Here is a 17,521-nt window from a genome sequence, read left to right on the forward strand (position 1 = left end):
AGCTTTGCTGATACTTCAGTACTGCTGCTTCCTCAGAAAAAGCTCAGATTCTTTCAGTGGTGACTCAGCAACGAGCCTAACAAGCCCCAAACAGGAGGAAATGGAAGTGTTGAGTGTCATTCTATGCAGTGCAATTTTCCTCCCTTCCATGTAAGGATTTTCAGGCCAAACCACTGCCAAAACAATCAGTGGAAACTAAATCTACCTTTGTGAATATTTAATCCTAAGGATCACTTAGCTAATAAGAGAGCACTGCCATAAATACAGGCTCTTGGATACTCAGAAAGCTTGTTCCATCAGTTGGTGAATGGAAACTGAGTTAGTAGATGGAAGTTGTTCATGCAGTTAGTTTTGTTCAAGGCATCCTCTGGTGCCTCTTGAGGTAACAGGTGCCCAAGGTGACTGCTTGTCCCATGAAAGCAAAACTGTCTCCTCAGTGCACTGCTTTGGTGCTGTAGGTTTTGAATGAGTCAAGAGCAGAGAGCCCGGGCTGCTGGAATCACTCATCACATTTTCCACCCTAGAGAACATCGGTTCAGAGAGATTATTTGTACTTAGCACTGCAATTCCTCCCCTTGATACCAGTTCTTCATGACACTTTTCCAGTCAGCAAAATCCCTGGTGCTTTCACTGACACCCCAGACAGCTGCTGTGTTTGTATGGAGTTTTTCTTCCTTATTATGTTGAATTCAGCCTTGTTGCCACTTAGCCCAGAGACCCTGTCAGGCTCTGTGCTTGGTCTCCTTTGAACAAAAGCTGTTCTCCTCTGCCTGTGAAATGTGGCTGGCTCAGCTTACCCTCTGCTTCCCTCACCATCAGCCCTCTCCAGTCCTTGGATAGTGCAGACTCTTGTAGGAAGGAAAAAAGATAAAAAACCAGACTTCTCTCAAGGCATAAGCAAGACAGAGTTAATAACTGTAATGGGATTCCCTGGTAGCCTCACAGCAACATTTGCTGAAACTTAACTCTTTCCATTTACTTAAAAATATCACATAATTCAAAATATTTTAAAACTTCAGGAGCCAAGCATTGCCTTAAAGTGTTACATTTGACTAGAAACCAACTTCTTCCTTACTAAAAATAGAATAAAAAAGTTATCTTCTACACAAGCTGAAAATAGAGTAGAGTTAGATATAAAATTCTGACTGAAATATTTAGTGTAAGCTCTAAAGAAAAGTGATGGCTCTCTAAGTATTAGAAGCTGGCATCATATCCATTCTCATTAATATCTTGTTTCCCAGCACAAGAAGGAGAGCTCTTTTCCCTTCTACCCCTTCTGCTCCAATGGGCAGGAGGAAGGAAGTTGTGCCAGGTCCTTTGCTGGGATATCGTTTATCTCCTTCTGCTACCAGACAGTGGTTTCTTCACTACACCTTTTTTTCCCCCCAAGCTAGAATTATAAAACTATTTTGCCAATCTAAACACATAGAATCAATCACAGAATCATAGAATCAATTAGGTTGGAAAAGACCTCCAAGACCTTTGAGAGTATCTCCCTTTACTGCAGTAATACTCCATAAGCAAATTAGCAGCAATTATTTCATTCAAGTTGCAATGCTTTGTTCAAAAGATGAAGAGAGGGTGTGCAAGACCCAGAACAAAGTCTTGAATAACCACAGTGAACAAACAGTTGCTTTACTAGGGTTACCTGTGCTGTGAGAAACAACCTCTGTAGGAATATACACAGCATTTAGGTGAGAAAAATCAAGCAATACCTGTACAACAGAGGGAAATGAAACCCTGAACAGTCTCAGTCAGGTCATTTTCATATATTCTTTCAACAAAACCTTTCTTTGAGATCATTGGGCTTCAGCAGGTTTTGATTGCACAGCATTCCTTGCCTGCTTGCCTTTCCTCCTTAGTATGTCCAGTGCTTTCCAAAGACCTGCATCATCTTTTTTCAGCTCCCATGACCTTTACAGACTGAGATGAACTGAAGATGTGCCACTCTGAAAGAGTGGCTGATAAATGTAGCAAGTTAAATTTTGCCACCATGTAAACTACAGCCACATAAAGCACAGCCTTCCACAGCTGCAAGGACCTGGATGTCACCACGGGCACACGGAGAGAGGCTGGGCTGGAGCTGCATCCCACGGGAATACCCCTGGGACACTGCCTGCTCTGTGCCATCCTGTGAGGCTCTGGGGCTGCCCTGCATTCCTGGCAGAGCCCTCACTCCCTCCCAGGCTGGGAACATCCTGTGTTAGATTGGGTTTAAACCCTTGGAGCTGAAACTGCAGCTTCAGCTGTGACCTTTGCAGCACAGTCTGTGACCAGCACATAAACAGGCTGGGACAACCCCTGGCCACGTCCTGCTGCACTAAGGGGGCACAATAAACAGGCTGGGACAACCCCTGGCCACGTCCTGCTGTACTAAGGGGACACAATAAACAGGCTGGGACAACCCCTGGCCACGTCCTGCTGCACTAAGGGGGCACAATAAACAGGCTGGGACAACCCCTGGCCATGTCCTGCTGCACTAAGGGGGCACAATAAACAGGCTGGGACAACCCCTGGCCATGTCCTGCTGCACTCAGGGGGCACAATAAACAGGCTGGGACAACCCCTGGCCATGTCCTGCTGCACTAAGGGGGCACAATAAACAGGCTGGGACAACCCCCGGCCATGTCCTGCTGTACCAAGGGGGCACAATAAACAGGCTGGGACAACCCCTGGCCACGTCCTGCTGCACTAAGGGGGCACAGCTGCCCAGGAACTAAAGCTGAGCAAGCAGAAGTAGTAGGAACTACTTTAGTAGCAGGAACTTTAAGCCTCTTTGTACTCTTAAGAGGTTAAATTACAAACTCTGTCCAGTCATGCAACAGCTTACAACATTATCTCATGTGGGCTTCCCAAATCAATGTTCTCCCTGTGCCACAGCTCCACTGGAACACTGTGCCAGACAATTTAATGCCAAGTGTTCCATTAGGATTGCAGACCCTGGCTCGCCTGCAGAGACTAGACTGGGTGCTTAAAAGCATATCATTTATATGGCATTTCATTTATTATTTTTTTACAGGCAAAAATTTAGCAATATTTTATTTGAGTGCCTTTGTAGTCTTACTGATTCTCCTTGTTTCACATTGCGAAAATAAAGCAATATCAATAAATCTAAAATGCCCAATATTTAGGTAAGAAAAAGAACCTCAATATAACAAACTGTGCCCTGGATAGAGAGATTAAGGTCTCAAAATGCACATCAGATTATGATAGGCTTATGTTCATTCATCAAAGAAGACTATAAAGAGTTTAAATTGAAGCTTTCATTTTTGTAAATAAGGAACAAGGGTTATCACTCATGTCTCAGGAAGAAATACTGCAGCAGGACGAGATATTACCACTTCATTATTTTTTTACCAGCCTTTTCCAAGGGACAACTGCCCCACTAGAAAAGCCAAAAACCTTTCACAGCAGAGACACCTTTTTTAATTTTCCTTCTCTGGCAACTTGAGCTGTTCCATAAGGCTGTGAATGGAAATGGCCAAGGCCAGGGCTTGGATTCCCTTCTCTTAATGCCATGACACAAAAAACCTTCTGCAGTGCGACAAACCAGACACCTTGGAGTGGGAGTATTTGCAACCAACACAGCAAGACTTGCCAGGAAGGAGAGAGATAAGAAGCATTGCATATTCAGAGACAGTCCCAGTAAATAGTCATGCCCTTGTTTCTGTATCTGAAAGGTAGCAAAGAGCAGTTGTGTGTACTCACATTTAGGTCACCTTAGGATGAGTGTGTTCCCAGGTGTCTGAATCCCTCGGCATTCACACCTTGAGTGTTGTGTTCAGATCTGGGCCCCTCAGTTCAGGAAAGAGATTGAGGGGCTGGAGCGGGGCCAGAGAAGAGCAACGAGGCTGGAGAAGGGAATGGAGCACAAGTGCTGTGGGGAGAGGCTGAGGGAGCTGGGGGTGTTTAGCCTGGAGAAGAGGAGGCTCAGAGGTGACCTCAGCACTGTCTAGAACTACCTGAAGGGAAGTTCTGGCCAGGTGGGGGTTGGTCTCTTCTCCCAGGCACTCAGCAATAGGACAAGGGGGCACAATGGGCTCAAGCTCTGCCAGGGGAAATTGAAGTTGGAGAGCAGGAAAAAATTCTTTGCAGAGAGAGTGCTCAGGCATTGGAATGGGCTGCCCAGAGAGGGGGTGGATTCCCCATCCCTGGAGGTTTTTCAACTGAGTTTGGCCGTGGCACTGAGTGCCATGATCTGGTAAAGGGACTGGAGTTGGACCAAGGGTTGGACTTGATGATCTTGGAGGTCTTTTCCAACCCAATCCATTCTATGATTCTATAACCTGAGATAAGGATTCTGAAAATTCTGTAGTACAAATGATGTTTGCATCAAATAATGACATAGTTCTCTACTTTAAATAGCTTGTTAGAAATAATGCTGCATTTAAGAAGGTAGAAAACATTTAGCACCATTACCACTTCCTATAATGCAATATCTTCAGGAGTTTTTAATGAAAAATTGTCACTAGTGAATGTTTTTGTTGGTTTTCCTTTCTCCTAGCATCCCTCAGATGGTTTTGAGGGTTCATTTACTTACTACTTCAGTGCCTTTTAAGCTAGATTTACTTAATTTACTTATTTATTATTCTCTCACACCTTTCAGTCCCTGAAATACCCCACACTCCATGTACCTGCTGGGGCTGTTTCTCAGCTGAACTCGCTTGGCTGATCAGAGCAAGGTGCTAATAACCCCAAAATCACATGGGCCACTCACTCAGGAACTGCACTCGATGATGCTTGTGGGTCCTTTCCCACTCAGAATATTCCGTGCCTATGGGAGATTTGACACAAACTCAGCAGCTCTGCAGTTGTAGTTTTGCCTGGAGCAGAGCAGAAAATACTGGTTTGCAATTACTTTAGCTGTGTAAGGCCACCAGCAGGAGAAAGGGATGGAAGATAAACTTCCCTGGGTAAAGGCAGTAGCCCCTGGCAGTGTGCACAGAATCAGGCCTTTACAGCAAGGCCATACTGAAAATTATGTCAAGTATTACATGTATTCAGTGCTCAGGCCCAGTTTTAAAGTGTTGTGGTCTGCTTTTCAAAAGCCTTTAATTGTGTTCAGTCAAAAAAATTGCTCCTGATAAGGTGTGGTCCTATTTGTCCTTTCTGTTGGCAGCATGCAAGACGACAGTTTAGAAACCTCAACTTCTATATCTCAGCTTCTGAGAGAGAGTTATTTAGCTGAAACTAAGCACCAAGGGAAGAGTGAAAGAAGCAGATCAGAGCCAGTCTCTCATAACTTCCACTATGGCAACGCTTCTGGTGATTCAGATGAGGTAGCAGCCCAAGATGACCTTCCAGATCTCTCTGCCTTTTTGAGCCAAGAAGAGCTTGATGAAAGTGTAAACCTGGCAAGACAAGCTATTGATCAGAATCCACTGGAAACAAAGCAGGATGAGCTCCAGGCACGTTCCCAGCATCCCCCAGATCAGCTGAACAACCCGGGAAAACACAAACAAATGGCCCAGTCCACAGCTTTGAAAACATCAGACAATGGCCTGCACTCCAGCTTTTGTCAGGACCACATCAGAAATACAAAGGGCTCCAAAGGGACCTCTCAGGATCTAAAGAAACACCATCTCCCCTCTGAATCAGAATCCAAAAAGGAGTTCCTAAACAAGGCAGCAGATTTCATTGAGGAGCTCTCCTCACTTTTCAAAGCTCACAACTCTGAAAGAATAAGACCCCGAACATGCAAAAGCTACAGGAGCAAAATTGATTCCAAGAATAAATCTGCTCAAAAAGGTAACTCTGGCCTGTCTCTCACATCAGAGAACAGAGAAAGGCTTTCCATTCCAGCATCCCAAGACTTGGAAAACAAAGCAGAGAAAACATTTGAACAAACAGATGATCAACAGGCAGCAAACTTGGAATCTATCAATCCATTAACAAGTGCAGAGCTGAAAACAGAGTCAGAATCTGCATCGGTGTATTCCGATGAGCCCATTGGACAACCCCCACGCTTCACCCAGAAACTGAAGAGCAGGGAAGTTCCTGAGGGAACCAAAGTGCAGTTGGACTGCATTGTGGTAGGAATCCCAGCACCTGAAGTCAGGTAAACACATTCTGCACTTGTCATTCTGTGTGTCTGTAATGGTAGGTGTGTGCGTTACTCCGTGCAGGTATTTTGATGCATGGGCTTGGTTATTAAAAATTAATTAGGAAAAAGAAAGGTTGGAGAGGCTGAGGGAGCTGGGGGTGTTTAGCCTGGAGAAGAGGAGGCTCAGAGGTGACCTCAGCACTGTCTAGAACTCCCTGAAGGGAAGTTCTGGCCAGGTGGGGGTTGGTCTCTTCTTCCAGGCACTCAGCAATAGGACAAGGGGGCACGATGGGCTCAAGCTCTGCCAGGGGAAATTGAAGTTGGAGAGCAGAAAAAAATTCTTTGCAGAGAGAGTGCTCAGGCATTGGAATGGGCTGCCCAGAGAGGGGGTGGATTCCCCATCCCTGGAGGTTTTTCAACTGAGATTGGCCGTGGCACTGAGTGCCATGATCTGGTAAAGGGACTGGAGTTGACCCAAGGGTTGGACTTGATGATCTGGGAGGGCTGTTCCAACCCAATCGATTCTATGAGTCTGTGATTTTATATTTTAAGACAACATATTTTGGGACACGTTACTTTCTTTGAATTTCAGGGGAATGTTTTTAAATACTGTACTTCCATAATTAAAAGGAAGTGTGAAATGCTTAGTGAGAAATGTTTGTGAAACCATTTGACTGCTTGTGTAAACCAACTACACCCACCAATGGCTGTGAAACCTCGTGCTGATGTCTGAAGGTGTTTGAGATGAGAGAACACAGGATCCCAGACACCAAAAACATCCACACATGAACAGAGAGCAAAGTAGTTCATTTAAGTTATTATCCCAAGTTACAAGCAGAAGCAGCTCAGTTCCAATTCTGATTCTGACAATGATTCTGCTGAGACCTCACAAAAACATTTCTGTTTGAACAAGTATAATACACCCTTGTTAACTGACATTTATTCACATTGGGTGACTAGTCTGCTATTTCTGTTTCTTTTTTCACCTATATCTATGATGATTTTGAAAGTTAAAAAAGAAACACTTGCAAATATCACTGGAGGTGAAAGGAAATGTGACAAAGGCACCCTTTATCCATCAATTACATTAATGAAATGAGAAACAGATTAACTTTTAAATTTATCTTGAAAATTCTTAGATCTCATCAGCATTTCTACATCTAAATTTGTTCATAGACAGCTCATTAATCAAATTTACCATGGTGGAATTGTATTTCCTTTGCTGGGACTGTACCAATCCAAGAGAAGGGCAAACTCTATCCATCTTTTAGAGACACACTACACATGTTTGCATCCTAATATCTGAAGTGCCATACGCAGGTACCCTCAGTCTGGGAGGTTGCCTATCCTTTTATAGGCATTGTAGAAATCTGTGTTGCTTCTCTAAATATTGAAAAGAAGTATTTGCACCTTCAGCATCTGGTGAAGGGACTCTGAGCTTCACAGTGGTCCATTTTTTCTAATTGCCAGCTCACTGCTTTCCTCACACCCTTGGGCAATGCTGTGTACAGCACCACTGCCACTTCTACTGTCCTTCTCACAGAACTAACAGCACAGTCACCACATGAAAACTAACTCAGTGTCCAAATATGGATGCTCCAAAGATTTTTGTGGCGAACAATCTTTGTCTTTCACTCCCTTGGATTTCTGGCTGCTAATATTTCAGAGGGAGAAAGCACTAACAATGCACCATTAATTACACAGAAGGAAGGATCTACAAATGAATCCACATTTTGCCATGGTGGCATGAAGTTGTCCTGGTCACAGATCCCTGGGCTGTGACTTCCAAACTGTTTTGCCCCACGAGTGCCTTCAGTAGTAACAGGTAGTGCTCAGTCCCTGACAAGACCTTGACCTGTGGTGCCACACAGAGTCTGTCACTCATGATAGGAGTGTGAACTTCCAAAGGACTAAACGATTTGTTTATAGAAGAGGAATCTGTTTTAAAGCTGGAGGAATGATTTCTCCTGTGCTTCCTGTCTAAACTGCCTGCAGTAATTAAGAGTTCTGAGGTGTTCCCTTGGTGGAGCTCAGACTACTACAAAGGCTGTCTGTGTTCAGTCCTTAAACTCACACAGGACTCTGACCAAAAGAGAAAACTGTCAGAAATTTTGGGGGTTTGTGTCAGAAAATAGACAGGAGATATCATCATCCCCTAGATGTTGGCAACACTCTCTGAACACTTCTTGTGCATGTAAAGACTTTGAGACTTGTTTCTTCAGGCATAAATCTTTCTGATAATAAAAATGTCAGTAGGACCCCTAGATATGATAAATATTTTTTTCCTCTCTCATAATTCATAGTTTATAATGCAAAGAAAAGAAGTGAAATAATCTTCTCTTATGTGTATAGACTTGTACACAAACTCAGTCTGGCCTTCTTTGCATTCAGGACAGGTGAGCACTGAATTGATTGTTTATAGACTGCTAATGTTAATTTTACTTATTTCTCCAGAAGGCCACAACATCCTCCTTACAACAGCACCTCAAGCTCAGGCTGTTGGCATACAGAAAACTAGCAAGGTGTTCCTGCCCTCCAGGTTTAGGGGTTTAACTCATATCTGAATTAGGAGCTGACATTATGAAGTCACCGAAGCCTCGCAAGGGCAGATCCAAGAATCCAGAACAATGATTCACCCTATGGAGTATCCAGGGATGACCAGAATGCCCTTCCACCCAGTCCAGGGACCACTTGATTGCACAGAAATGGATGATGGGTGTCTTTGTAACTTGGATCTATTTTTGTCACAACAAAACAAAAGCTTTTTCATTGAAATTTCTATTTCAATATTTGATTTTTTTTTAAATTTTGATTAATAAAATAAGCTACTTATGTGAATGACAGTCAATACAGGAGCTGTTAACCCTTCTATAGAATATAAGCATCCACCAGATGTAGCAAAATAGAGACAGAAAGAAAGAAGTCCCAAGGGAAAAATCAGTCCCAAGAAGTAAAGCTGAAGAAAAAGATCAGGCTCTGCTTTGAGTTTCACAATTTAAGCCAAAAAATAAAAGATAAATCACAAGGAGTAACTCAGAGTTCTCTCTCCCTTTGTGTTTGGATGTGTATGTAAGTGCTGTATTATGGAGAAAAGCTGAATGGCAGCTGCTTGAACAGTTCCCTGATTATAATTGTTTGTTAACAAAACTTTTGTCCTGCTCATCCAAGATTCTTTCAACTCCACTGATGTGTAGGAGTAACACTAAGAAAGGGTGTAAAAAATATCACTTGCCTGAGTGATAAACATTCACATGCCAACAGTGATTGGGACCTTTTAGTCACTGCTACAGCACAAGAAAACCAGAAAATATAATGTACTTTGGGGCTTGTGTTCTATAAACCATGAGGACCATAAGAATGCAGGATTTTTTCACTGAAAATAGTGCTTGTCTGTCATCTGCTCTGCAAAGCTTCCAAAAGAGTGAAGGTGGCACCTTGATGGCCACAGGTATGGAACTGTGACCAGAACCAGGCTCAGAACAGGCAACTGTCTTGCTTTGAGGGGAAGAGTTTTCCAAGGTTTCTGGTTAGTTCAGTGTCTGTGGAGCTGGACAAGGAGAGAAGAATTCTAACAGATAAGAGAAATAAAAATACCAGCAGTCCCAGTAAAGGACTGACTGGCAAGATGGTAACTGATGAAAGAAAGCTTAATGACCTCTGACTTAAAATAGAGTTTCTAGGTACAGAAAGGATCCCAAGTTACTTATAAATTAAATACAATTACAGTGTAAAAAGGGTACTGTGGGAACCCAGAGTGTTGTGAAACAAGAACAAGATTCAACAAGGTCTGTAATGTAGTTACTCAGTCAACACCAGGAGCACTCAGATGGTTAAACTGATGAAATGGGGATTACAGAGATCTGAGATTTAGGCAGAAGCTGATCACAGGGATGGAAAGGACTGAAAAATATGAAGGGCAGATACCACGTTTGAAAGCAAGACAGAATGAAACCAAGTTGATGTAAGAGGTGATGTAAATGACATTCCTGATGGATCAGAGTGCAAATATCATTGGCAATGATAAAGCATTCTAATTTACAGGCATGGCAGGTAACCAGCATGTGTGAGGGCTGGCTGAGGGACAGAAGACGGGATGGAATTGGGAACTGATTGGAAATATCAGTATATGGAAAGCTAAGTCCTGCCTGGCTGGATAAAGACCTGTCCAACTGCTTTTTAAGCTAACCCAGCCTTAATGTAACAAGCCCACAAGTGTGAGGCAGCTTGTGAAACCTGCCTATCGAGAAGGTTTGGAGAAATGATACCTGTTTTACAGTGTTATCAGCTGAGCACAGTGTCACAGCAAGGATGAGCCAAGATGTGTGTGCCTCCAGGTAGCTCAGACTTGAGCTCACAGCTCAAGAGCACTACTACAATTATTGATGATTTCTTTGACTGAACTGCAGGTTAGAAATAGGCATTGAAGAGAAACATGTAGCATATTTCCAAAGTGTCAAAGTTTCAATGGCCTCCTCCTCGTGCTTCCTTCCACAGCTCTGTTTCTGTGTGAGGAATGACAGGTGTGACATTCACTCCTCCCTCCTCTCCCTTTCCCCTCAAGTTCAGAGGTGTCTGCATTTTTCCAAACCGTTTGGCACATCACTCCTAGGTTAATTTTACTTATGAATCACATTGCATGGTTTGGCATACACAGCTATCCTGGAAGTGTCATGAGGATTTGATGTTCTAAAAACAGGCTGTATGTCATAAGGTTTCCATGAAAACATTCTTTAACATAGGCATGCAAAGCTTAAAAAGTGCATTTTAGTGCTGCTTTGTTTGGAGACTAGACCTGCAGCCAACCACAGATTTTGAGAGACTCTGAAGCCACACAAGATTAATTAAGATATTCCTTCCTGGCTGCCAAACGAAAACATTTGTCTGTTTTAGTGCTCCAAGTCTAGAGCCAAACCTCTCTTACATGCAACTCAAGTCAATGGATTAAGGCCTGGGGTGAATGTGGCACAGGGACGGCAGTGCCTGTGCTCAAAGTGTCCCCCCCATGCGTGAGGACACTCGTTACAATCCATGGCAGGGCTGAAATGTCAGTGACAGAGGGAACTGCTGCTCCAACCATGCCACGTATCCCAATGCCAGAGCTCCCCTTGGAGCTGACATTTCATTGCCACCACGTACAGCACTTGGAGGGTAAGTATAGAATCGAATGTTAATGCACAAGCCACACCAAAGACTTAGCTTGACAAGAGAGCATTGTTTTTCATTTATAAGCACTGCAAAGAGGTAACATGCACATAACATGCTCTCAGCCTCAAAGTATTTGAGCACTCTGCTGAAAATAGTGACTAAAGAACACGCTGCACAGGAGAACTAAACACAGGTGGGAAACAGAAGTTTATTCCTGACATTTTAAATCATTTGAAGTTTAGGGCTAGTGAAAGGAAAAAATAACTGCAAAGGAAAGAATTAACTCCATCCTGCTTGGCTGTTTGTTTGAGTCTACTGAAGAAATGTACTACTCAAATCCTACTAAAATAATTGGGAAAATCAGTGTACATGGGGGTTTTAAATCTGGAAAATATCATGAAAATAGGATTGTGCCTCACAAAAGCACAAGACAGACTTACCTCTACACAAACACAACAGGTTAGTTGGAAAAGCAGTAGTAACACAAGGAGTTCTGCCTTACTGGGGATTCTCTCACAGCATTTTGTGATATGTGTTTTGCTCCATGTGTCACTTCAGTGAGGAACAACGTTGAAGTGGGTACAAAAATATAATAACACTGTTCTATGTAAAGTATTTTAATGTTCTGAAAAGATTCTGCTGAACATGAGATCCAGTTTGAGAACATGGCTATTCTCTTTAACATTTATTCTCATCTGCTAAAGCTAACATGCTAAAACAAGGCTACAGTATAAGGAAGAGGCATGAGGTAGGTATATAAAAAGACATGAGTAAGTGCTGTGACTCACGTCCCAAAGTGCACAGTTGCCTACACGAATTACACACCTAAAAGGCAACTGGTACATTCATATACCAAATTTGTGCTTGCAGTCATAAAACTCTGCATAAACCTCAGGTCTTCTCTCCTGACAATGCGACTATTTTCAATTATCACCAATGGCAAACCTTGAAAACAGCAGTAGAATAAACCATCTTGTAGATAGAATTAAAGAAACTTCTCCTTTTGGTAGCACAGGAATCTGACATAATTTCCTGTTCTGGAGCTTAAAAATGGCACTTACAATTTCCAAAGGGCATTTTCAATCAGACCTGTAAGACACATTACCATGCTCTCCCTTGGGACTGCTAAACATTTCCTGTGTGTAAGGACATCACCAAACACCAAGAAAATGTGAGAGGCACAAAAAACCCCTCTGATTTCTGTACCTAATTATCTCATGTATCTAATTATTAGTGGGGCAAATTACAGATTTAGGCAAGCCATTATGAGCAAAGTTTAAATGTAGCTGTGCCTTCAGTTTGAAGAGGTTTATTTTAGAGGATCTGACAGGACCATGACAGAAAATGGACACTAAACTCATTTTTTTCTAAAGGAAATGTGTTTTGAATGGAAGTGTAAACCAATTCTTTCAAAATAAAGATTACACAAATAAAAAGTAGCATTTTCAAACTAAAGTTACTGAAGAACCATGCAGTCTAATCTACTAGAAAAATAATGGTAATGGTACTTGATAGTGAAAACCTTTTAAAAAGAGGTAGTTTGTAATTAATCATTTTAACACCAGTGATTTCACCTTTTAAAAATTATTTTTATGTGCTGCTTCTCACCTTCTGAAAGAAGTTAAAGAGAATGGTAGATAAAAGCAAAGCTAAAGGGAATGGTTCCATGCTCCAGAGGAATAAATGAATACACATACACATATATATTCACTCTGTCCTTACACTGTCCCCTGAGTGTCTGCTCTTGGCCACTGTGAGATGGAATGCTGGGCTAGGGGGACTTGTAGTCTGAGCCAGAACACACAGTAAGTTCTGTCTCATCTGTCCACACGTGCCAGGGTCTGTGCTGGTGTTACTGCTCCCTTTTGTATGAGGACAGCTGTCTCTCAGGTTCCCAGGGGTGCTGTGTGGGTTTTTGGCTAATATCCAGAGCACTGGTGACATCTGTGTTGCGAGGCATCTCAAAGAGGTTTCACTGAGCTTTGAGAAGGAGCATGGATGGCTGCTGAAAGTCACCCTGGAGTAAAGTGCTGTCCTAGGCAGAGTATCCACTGACAGGATGTACCTCACAGCATCTCATTTTGGAGAGTGGGAGAAAACCTGGCAAGTGAACTGTACTGAACTTCAAATGGCCACCAGTTTTATCATCAGAAAGACCTCGAGCATTGCCATTCCAGTTGTCAGATTGTTCACAGTGATAAACAAAATTTCCTTAGTGTTGTGGCTCAAGCAAACACCTGTGGCAATGTAAGATGCAGCTGTAGCCTCCTGTCTGCCCAGTCTTTTCTTTTGTGGTCATTAACAGTTAGCAGAAGGGACGTGTAGGAGAATCCGTATAGTTGGGTCATCCTGGAACCTTTCCCTGTGTCCTGGCACAAATCCATTCTCATTAGACCAGAGCTGGGGCAGCAGGGCCTGGGAACACATCTGGGCCTGCCATCCTTGCTCCAGAGGGAGAAAGCTCTAGCAAAGAAGTGAACTTGAGGATTTTAACCTTGTGAAGCCCAGCTGCCAGGTCTGCAGGAACTCCTCCACCCCTTCATTGAGAGCCCTCGGGCTCAGATGGCAGAGATGGGTACCTGGGGTGAGCTCTCCCCATGAGCAGTGTCAGGTGGTGTGACTCCTTCTGCAGTGCAGGAGCTTCCCCCTGGACCAGGCAGCCCTGCCTGTTTCCAGGCTGTGTTTTCAGCTCAGATTACACTTATGTGCAACTCCAAGTGGCCCAGGAAATGGCCTGTCTGCTTTAAAAGAGCCATATGGGATGGCTGGGACTGGGGGGCACAACTGGTGCCTGGTTTACTGCTCAGCTACACAATCAGCATTTCAGCTCTAGATCTGTGCTCCTTAGTACCTCACAGACCCTTTGAGGCTCCTTTTGCATATCTGGATTATACTTTTGTTAAATTATGTTCTTCTGCTTGTATGGACTATCCTAGAAATTATTTCTTTCCCCAATATATTAATTCAGGGCTTTCTTCAAGCTCTAGCACAAACTATTGTTAAACAGTTGTGCAACTCAATGGTTAAGCAAATTTATTTATTCATGTTTTTCTAAAATACCTAAGATGGAAATGTACTGAAGTACCTAATAGTATGAGGCAAGAAATATTAATTATTACAATTTATTACTCAAACCCTATCCTTATCCTTTCCACAATAATCTTATTTGCTGTAGTACCACTCAAACATTGTCAAGTCCTTTTACCAAGTTACCATGTCAGATGGATGAAACAATTAATAACATTTTTAAGATCAATTGAATAAAAAATGTTACCAGTATGACAGCCCCCACTGTCACATGCAGAATGGATTATTAAATCACAAGTAGTTCTGAAAGTCATAGTAAGAAAATAAAAATATTTTTATGGAGTTTTATATCTGCCTATATTTATGAGAAAAGTTGCAGCCACATTGTGAGTTAGCATGAACTTTGGAAACACAGGTTTGAGGGATATTTCTTTACTTATGGTTGGGGTTTTTTCCTGCACTTTAAGCCACAACCCAGAACTGAATAACTTCAGATCTTTCAAGAGAAATTCAGAGCTGGATTGACAGTGTCCCACATTCAGAGCTCTTCTACTCTATATCAAATAATATGAAATTCATACATATTTGGTTCCTATGACTGCCTGCAGTTCTCTGTCAGAATCTTCAGGCCAACCCCACCAATTTTATCCTCAGCAAGATGTCATCCTAATTGTCAGGTTGTTTGCATTGATAAACAAAATGTTTTGCCTTGCAGGTGGTACTGTGAAGGGAAGGAGCTTGAAAACTCACCAGACATTCAAATTATCCAGACAGGTGATCAGCACTCGCTGATTATTGTTGAGGCTTTTGAGGAGGACACCGGACGTTACTCGTGCTTTGCTTCCAACATCTATGGCACAGACTCCACTTCTGCAGAGATTTACATAGAAGGTAATGTCAGAAGCGTGGCAGAAATTCATTGCTGAGTTGGTCACACAGGACTAACATGCAATTATGTGTCTTGTTTGCTAACTGTGTGATAGTCTTGTCACAAAAAATACATAGCAGGGAGTAATCACTTTCCATCATTATTAACATCCCTATTATTTGCCTGTAAAACACCATTCAGACAAGGGACTGCCCTTTAGGTGTAGTTTTACTGTGTCACTTCCCAGAGATTTTAAGTATGTCACTGTAAGATCAACGTCTAAAATACTCAGATCCTGATGCCACCTTGCATTTTTTTTGTGTGTGGAACTCTACAGGAATATAAGAACTTAAAATTTCTGTCTAATTCTTATTAATCCTTTTTCCCTACAGTCATTAGGACAAACTGAATATAGGACAGCTTCATCTTATCCCTTTATGGGGACTTTGTAATCAAAATAAATATGCAACCAATTTGATATTTTGATTGCTGTAAATAAAACAGGGTATTATATCTGCAGATCAGGTGTCTCTTCTTTCTCATGCTTTTCACTATACCTACTAGGCCTAAGGAAGGTCTCCTTAATATATTTCTTTTGAACACTTTTTTGGGGTAAGACTTTGGATTGCACCCATTTTTGTGCTAGCAGGACTACAAATTTAAAATAGCCACATAGGGTTTTTTTTCCATTTCTCAGGCAGATAAAGACACTATGAGCACCATCCCTGACAGCAGTGGGGCCATTCATAAATTAAAGCACTGCCCTACTTACCACAAAGTGAATTTTGTTGTGCTGTTATTCCTCTTTCATGTCTCTAATCTGACAGTGAAAGGCCAGATCCTATTTTAGTGTCTGCACTGTCCCTGACATTAATGGGACGTGTCTGTTCTTGGCAGGGATTTACAGCTCTCCAGACAGGGGCAAGGTCTGCATTTACCTGGCTCAGAGGATGGTGGATGGAAGCTGTGGCTGATGGAGATGCTCCCTGGCAGGAACTGCAGAGGAAATGCAAATTCCAGGCACAGGGAAGGCTGACTCAGAAGTGCAAAATGTCCCAGTAAGACAGCTGTTAGTAAACTGAGCTGTCTTCTTCTCCATGCTGGGCTACAAGGCACTGGTTTGAGAATAACAGTTATGATTCAAGGGCTCTCTAGTTTTTTTCCTTTTTTTTTGAGTATTGAGTGTCTGAGGAAAGCAAGCCCTTACTCAATTCACAATTACAGACTAAACCACAGTGGCATTTCAAAGAGACCCTGAGGAAGAGCCAGGTCTACATTCACTCTGGGGTGCTGTTTTCCTTATTCCAGTTGCACCTCATCCCAAATCTGCCTCCTGTCAGCAGCAGTCCTGCATCCTGCACATCCTGCAATGCTGGTCCTTTTCCCCTGCAATGTGATCTCTATCATATACACCCATAGAGTGCTCTAGAGGAAATCTGAATCATTCATAGATAAACTCCCCAAACCCCTCTGCTATTTTTTTTATTTTATTTTTCCCTAGGAATCTCTTCTTCTGACTCTGAAGGTGAAACCATCACAGACGCAATGGATCAGTAAGTTTAAAATCAATTACATCTTCCATACCTTTTACAGCTAAAAACACCCACAAGTGTAGAATTCTCAGTTTGCAATTTCTGACACATTAGGCTTCTGTTTAGGATTTGTTTGTTTGTTTGCTTGCTTTACAAAAAATATGAAACAAACACACGTTTGCCTGTGTGTCCAACTTCAGATTAAGAATTGAAACTTTAATTTTAAACATCAACATAAGAAGAAAGGTGTTACCTTAGAGATTGAAAGACTAAAATTAATTAACTAAAACAGGAGCCATTTAAACCCAGCTTAAAGGCTGATTTAAGCTTCTGACTTGGACAAAGAGTATAGTACAATTTCTCACATGAAAATACAGCATGCCATGAAGTTTTTTGGCAAAATATGGGTACAGATTAATTGTTTAGATTTTATATAAGGAAATTATTAGATATGCACTAAACTGAAATAATGGCATAAAAGACTACTTAATTATAAAAAGAAAATATGTCAGATGTAATCTAAAACCTGGGAAATACTTTTATTTTTCCTAAGTGAAATCCAAGCCCTGATCATTTAGAACCTGATCCAATGCTGTTAAAATCAACATTGTTTCAGAATCAAAGTCCTTCTGTTAACTGGAAAGGGAGATAGAGTGGTTGAAAACTAAAATTATCAGGTTTTTATTCAACCCCAAAAGCAAACTGCTTTGTAAAGAGGAAATTTCAATCAGGTACAACTGCACCCTGTTGGTTTTATCCATCATTAGGGAGCATTATGGTCATTACCAATGTCAGCTTCTAAATTGCAAAGGTGAGACATTTGCAGTTTGTTTGACTGAACATCTCAGGCTCACAGAAGGTCCTTTCAGATGAGATTTTAACTTCAAAGTCATAAAGTACTTCCCA

At 42.0% G+C, this 17,521-nt stretch overlaps 2 protein-coding genes across 3 annotated transcripts in view; one reads left to right on the forward strand and one right to left on the reverse strand.

Annotated features, from left to right (window-relative positions):
• Window positions 1-17,521, reverse strand: part of LOC139675552 (phenazine biosynthesis-like domain-containing protein) — a 91,294-nt gene that overhangs the window by 11,631 nt on the left and 62,142 nt on the right. The window contains exon 12 of the transcript XR_011698501.1: window positions 14,966-15,085. The gene's annotated coding sequence lies outside the window, so the exon portion shown is untranslated. The remainder of the gene's footprint in view (window positions 1-14,965; window positions 15,086-17,521) is intronic.
• The window catches only part of MYPN (myopalladin), a 40,209-nt gene continuing 27,808 nt past the window's right edge, over window positions 5,121-17,521 (forward strand). For both annotated transcript variants that reach the window (XM_071563363.1, XM_071563364.1), the window contains exons 1-3: window positions 5,121-6,058; window positions 14,931-15,106; window positions 16,585-16,636. In XM_071563363.1, coding sequence (XP_071419464.1) covers window positions 5,121-6,058; window positions 14,931-15,106; window positions 16,585-16,636 — 1,166 coding nt within the window. The remainder of the gene's footprint in view (window positions 6,059-14,930; window positions 15,107-16,584; window positions 16,637-17,521) is intronic.

This window comes from Pithys albifrons, chromosome 9, assembly GCF_047495875.1.
Source record: "Pithys albifrons albifrons isolate INPA30051 chromosome 9, PitAlb_v1, whole genome shotgun sequence".
In the NCBI taxonomy this organism is placed as follows: Eukaryota; Metazoa; Chordata; class Aves; order Passeriformes; family Thamnophilidae; genus Pithys; species Pithys albifrons.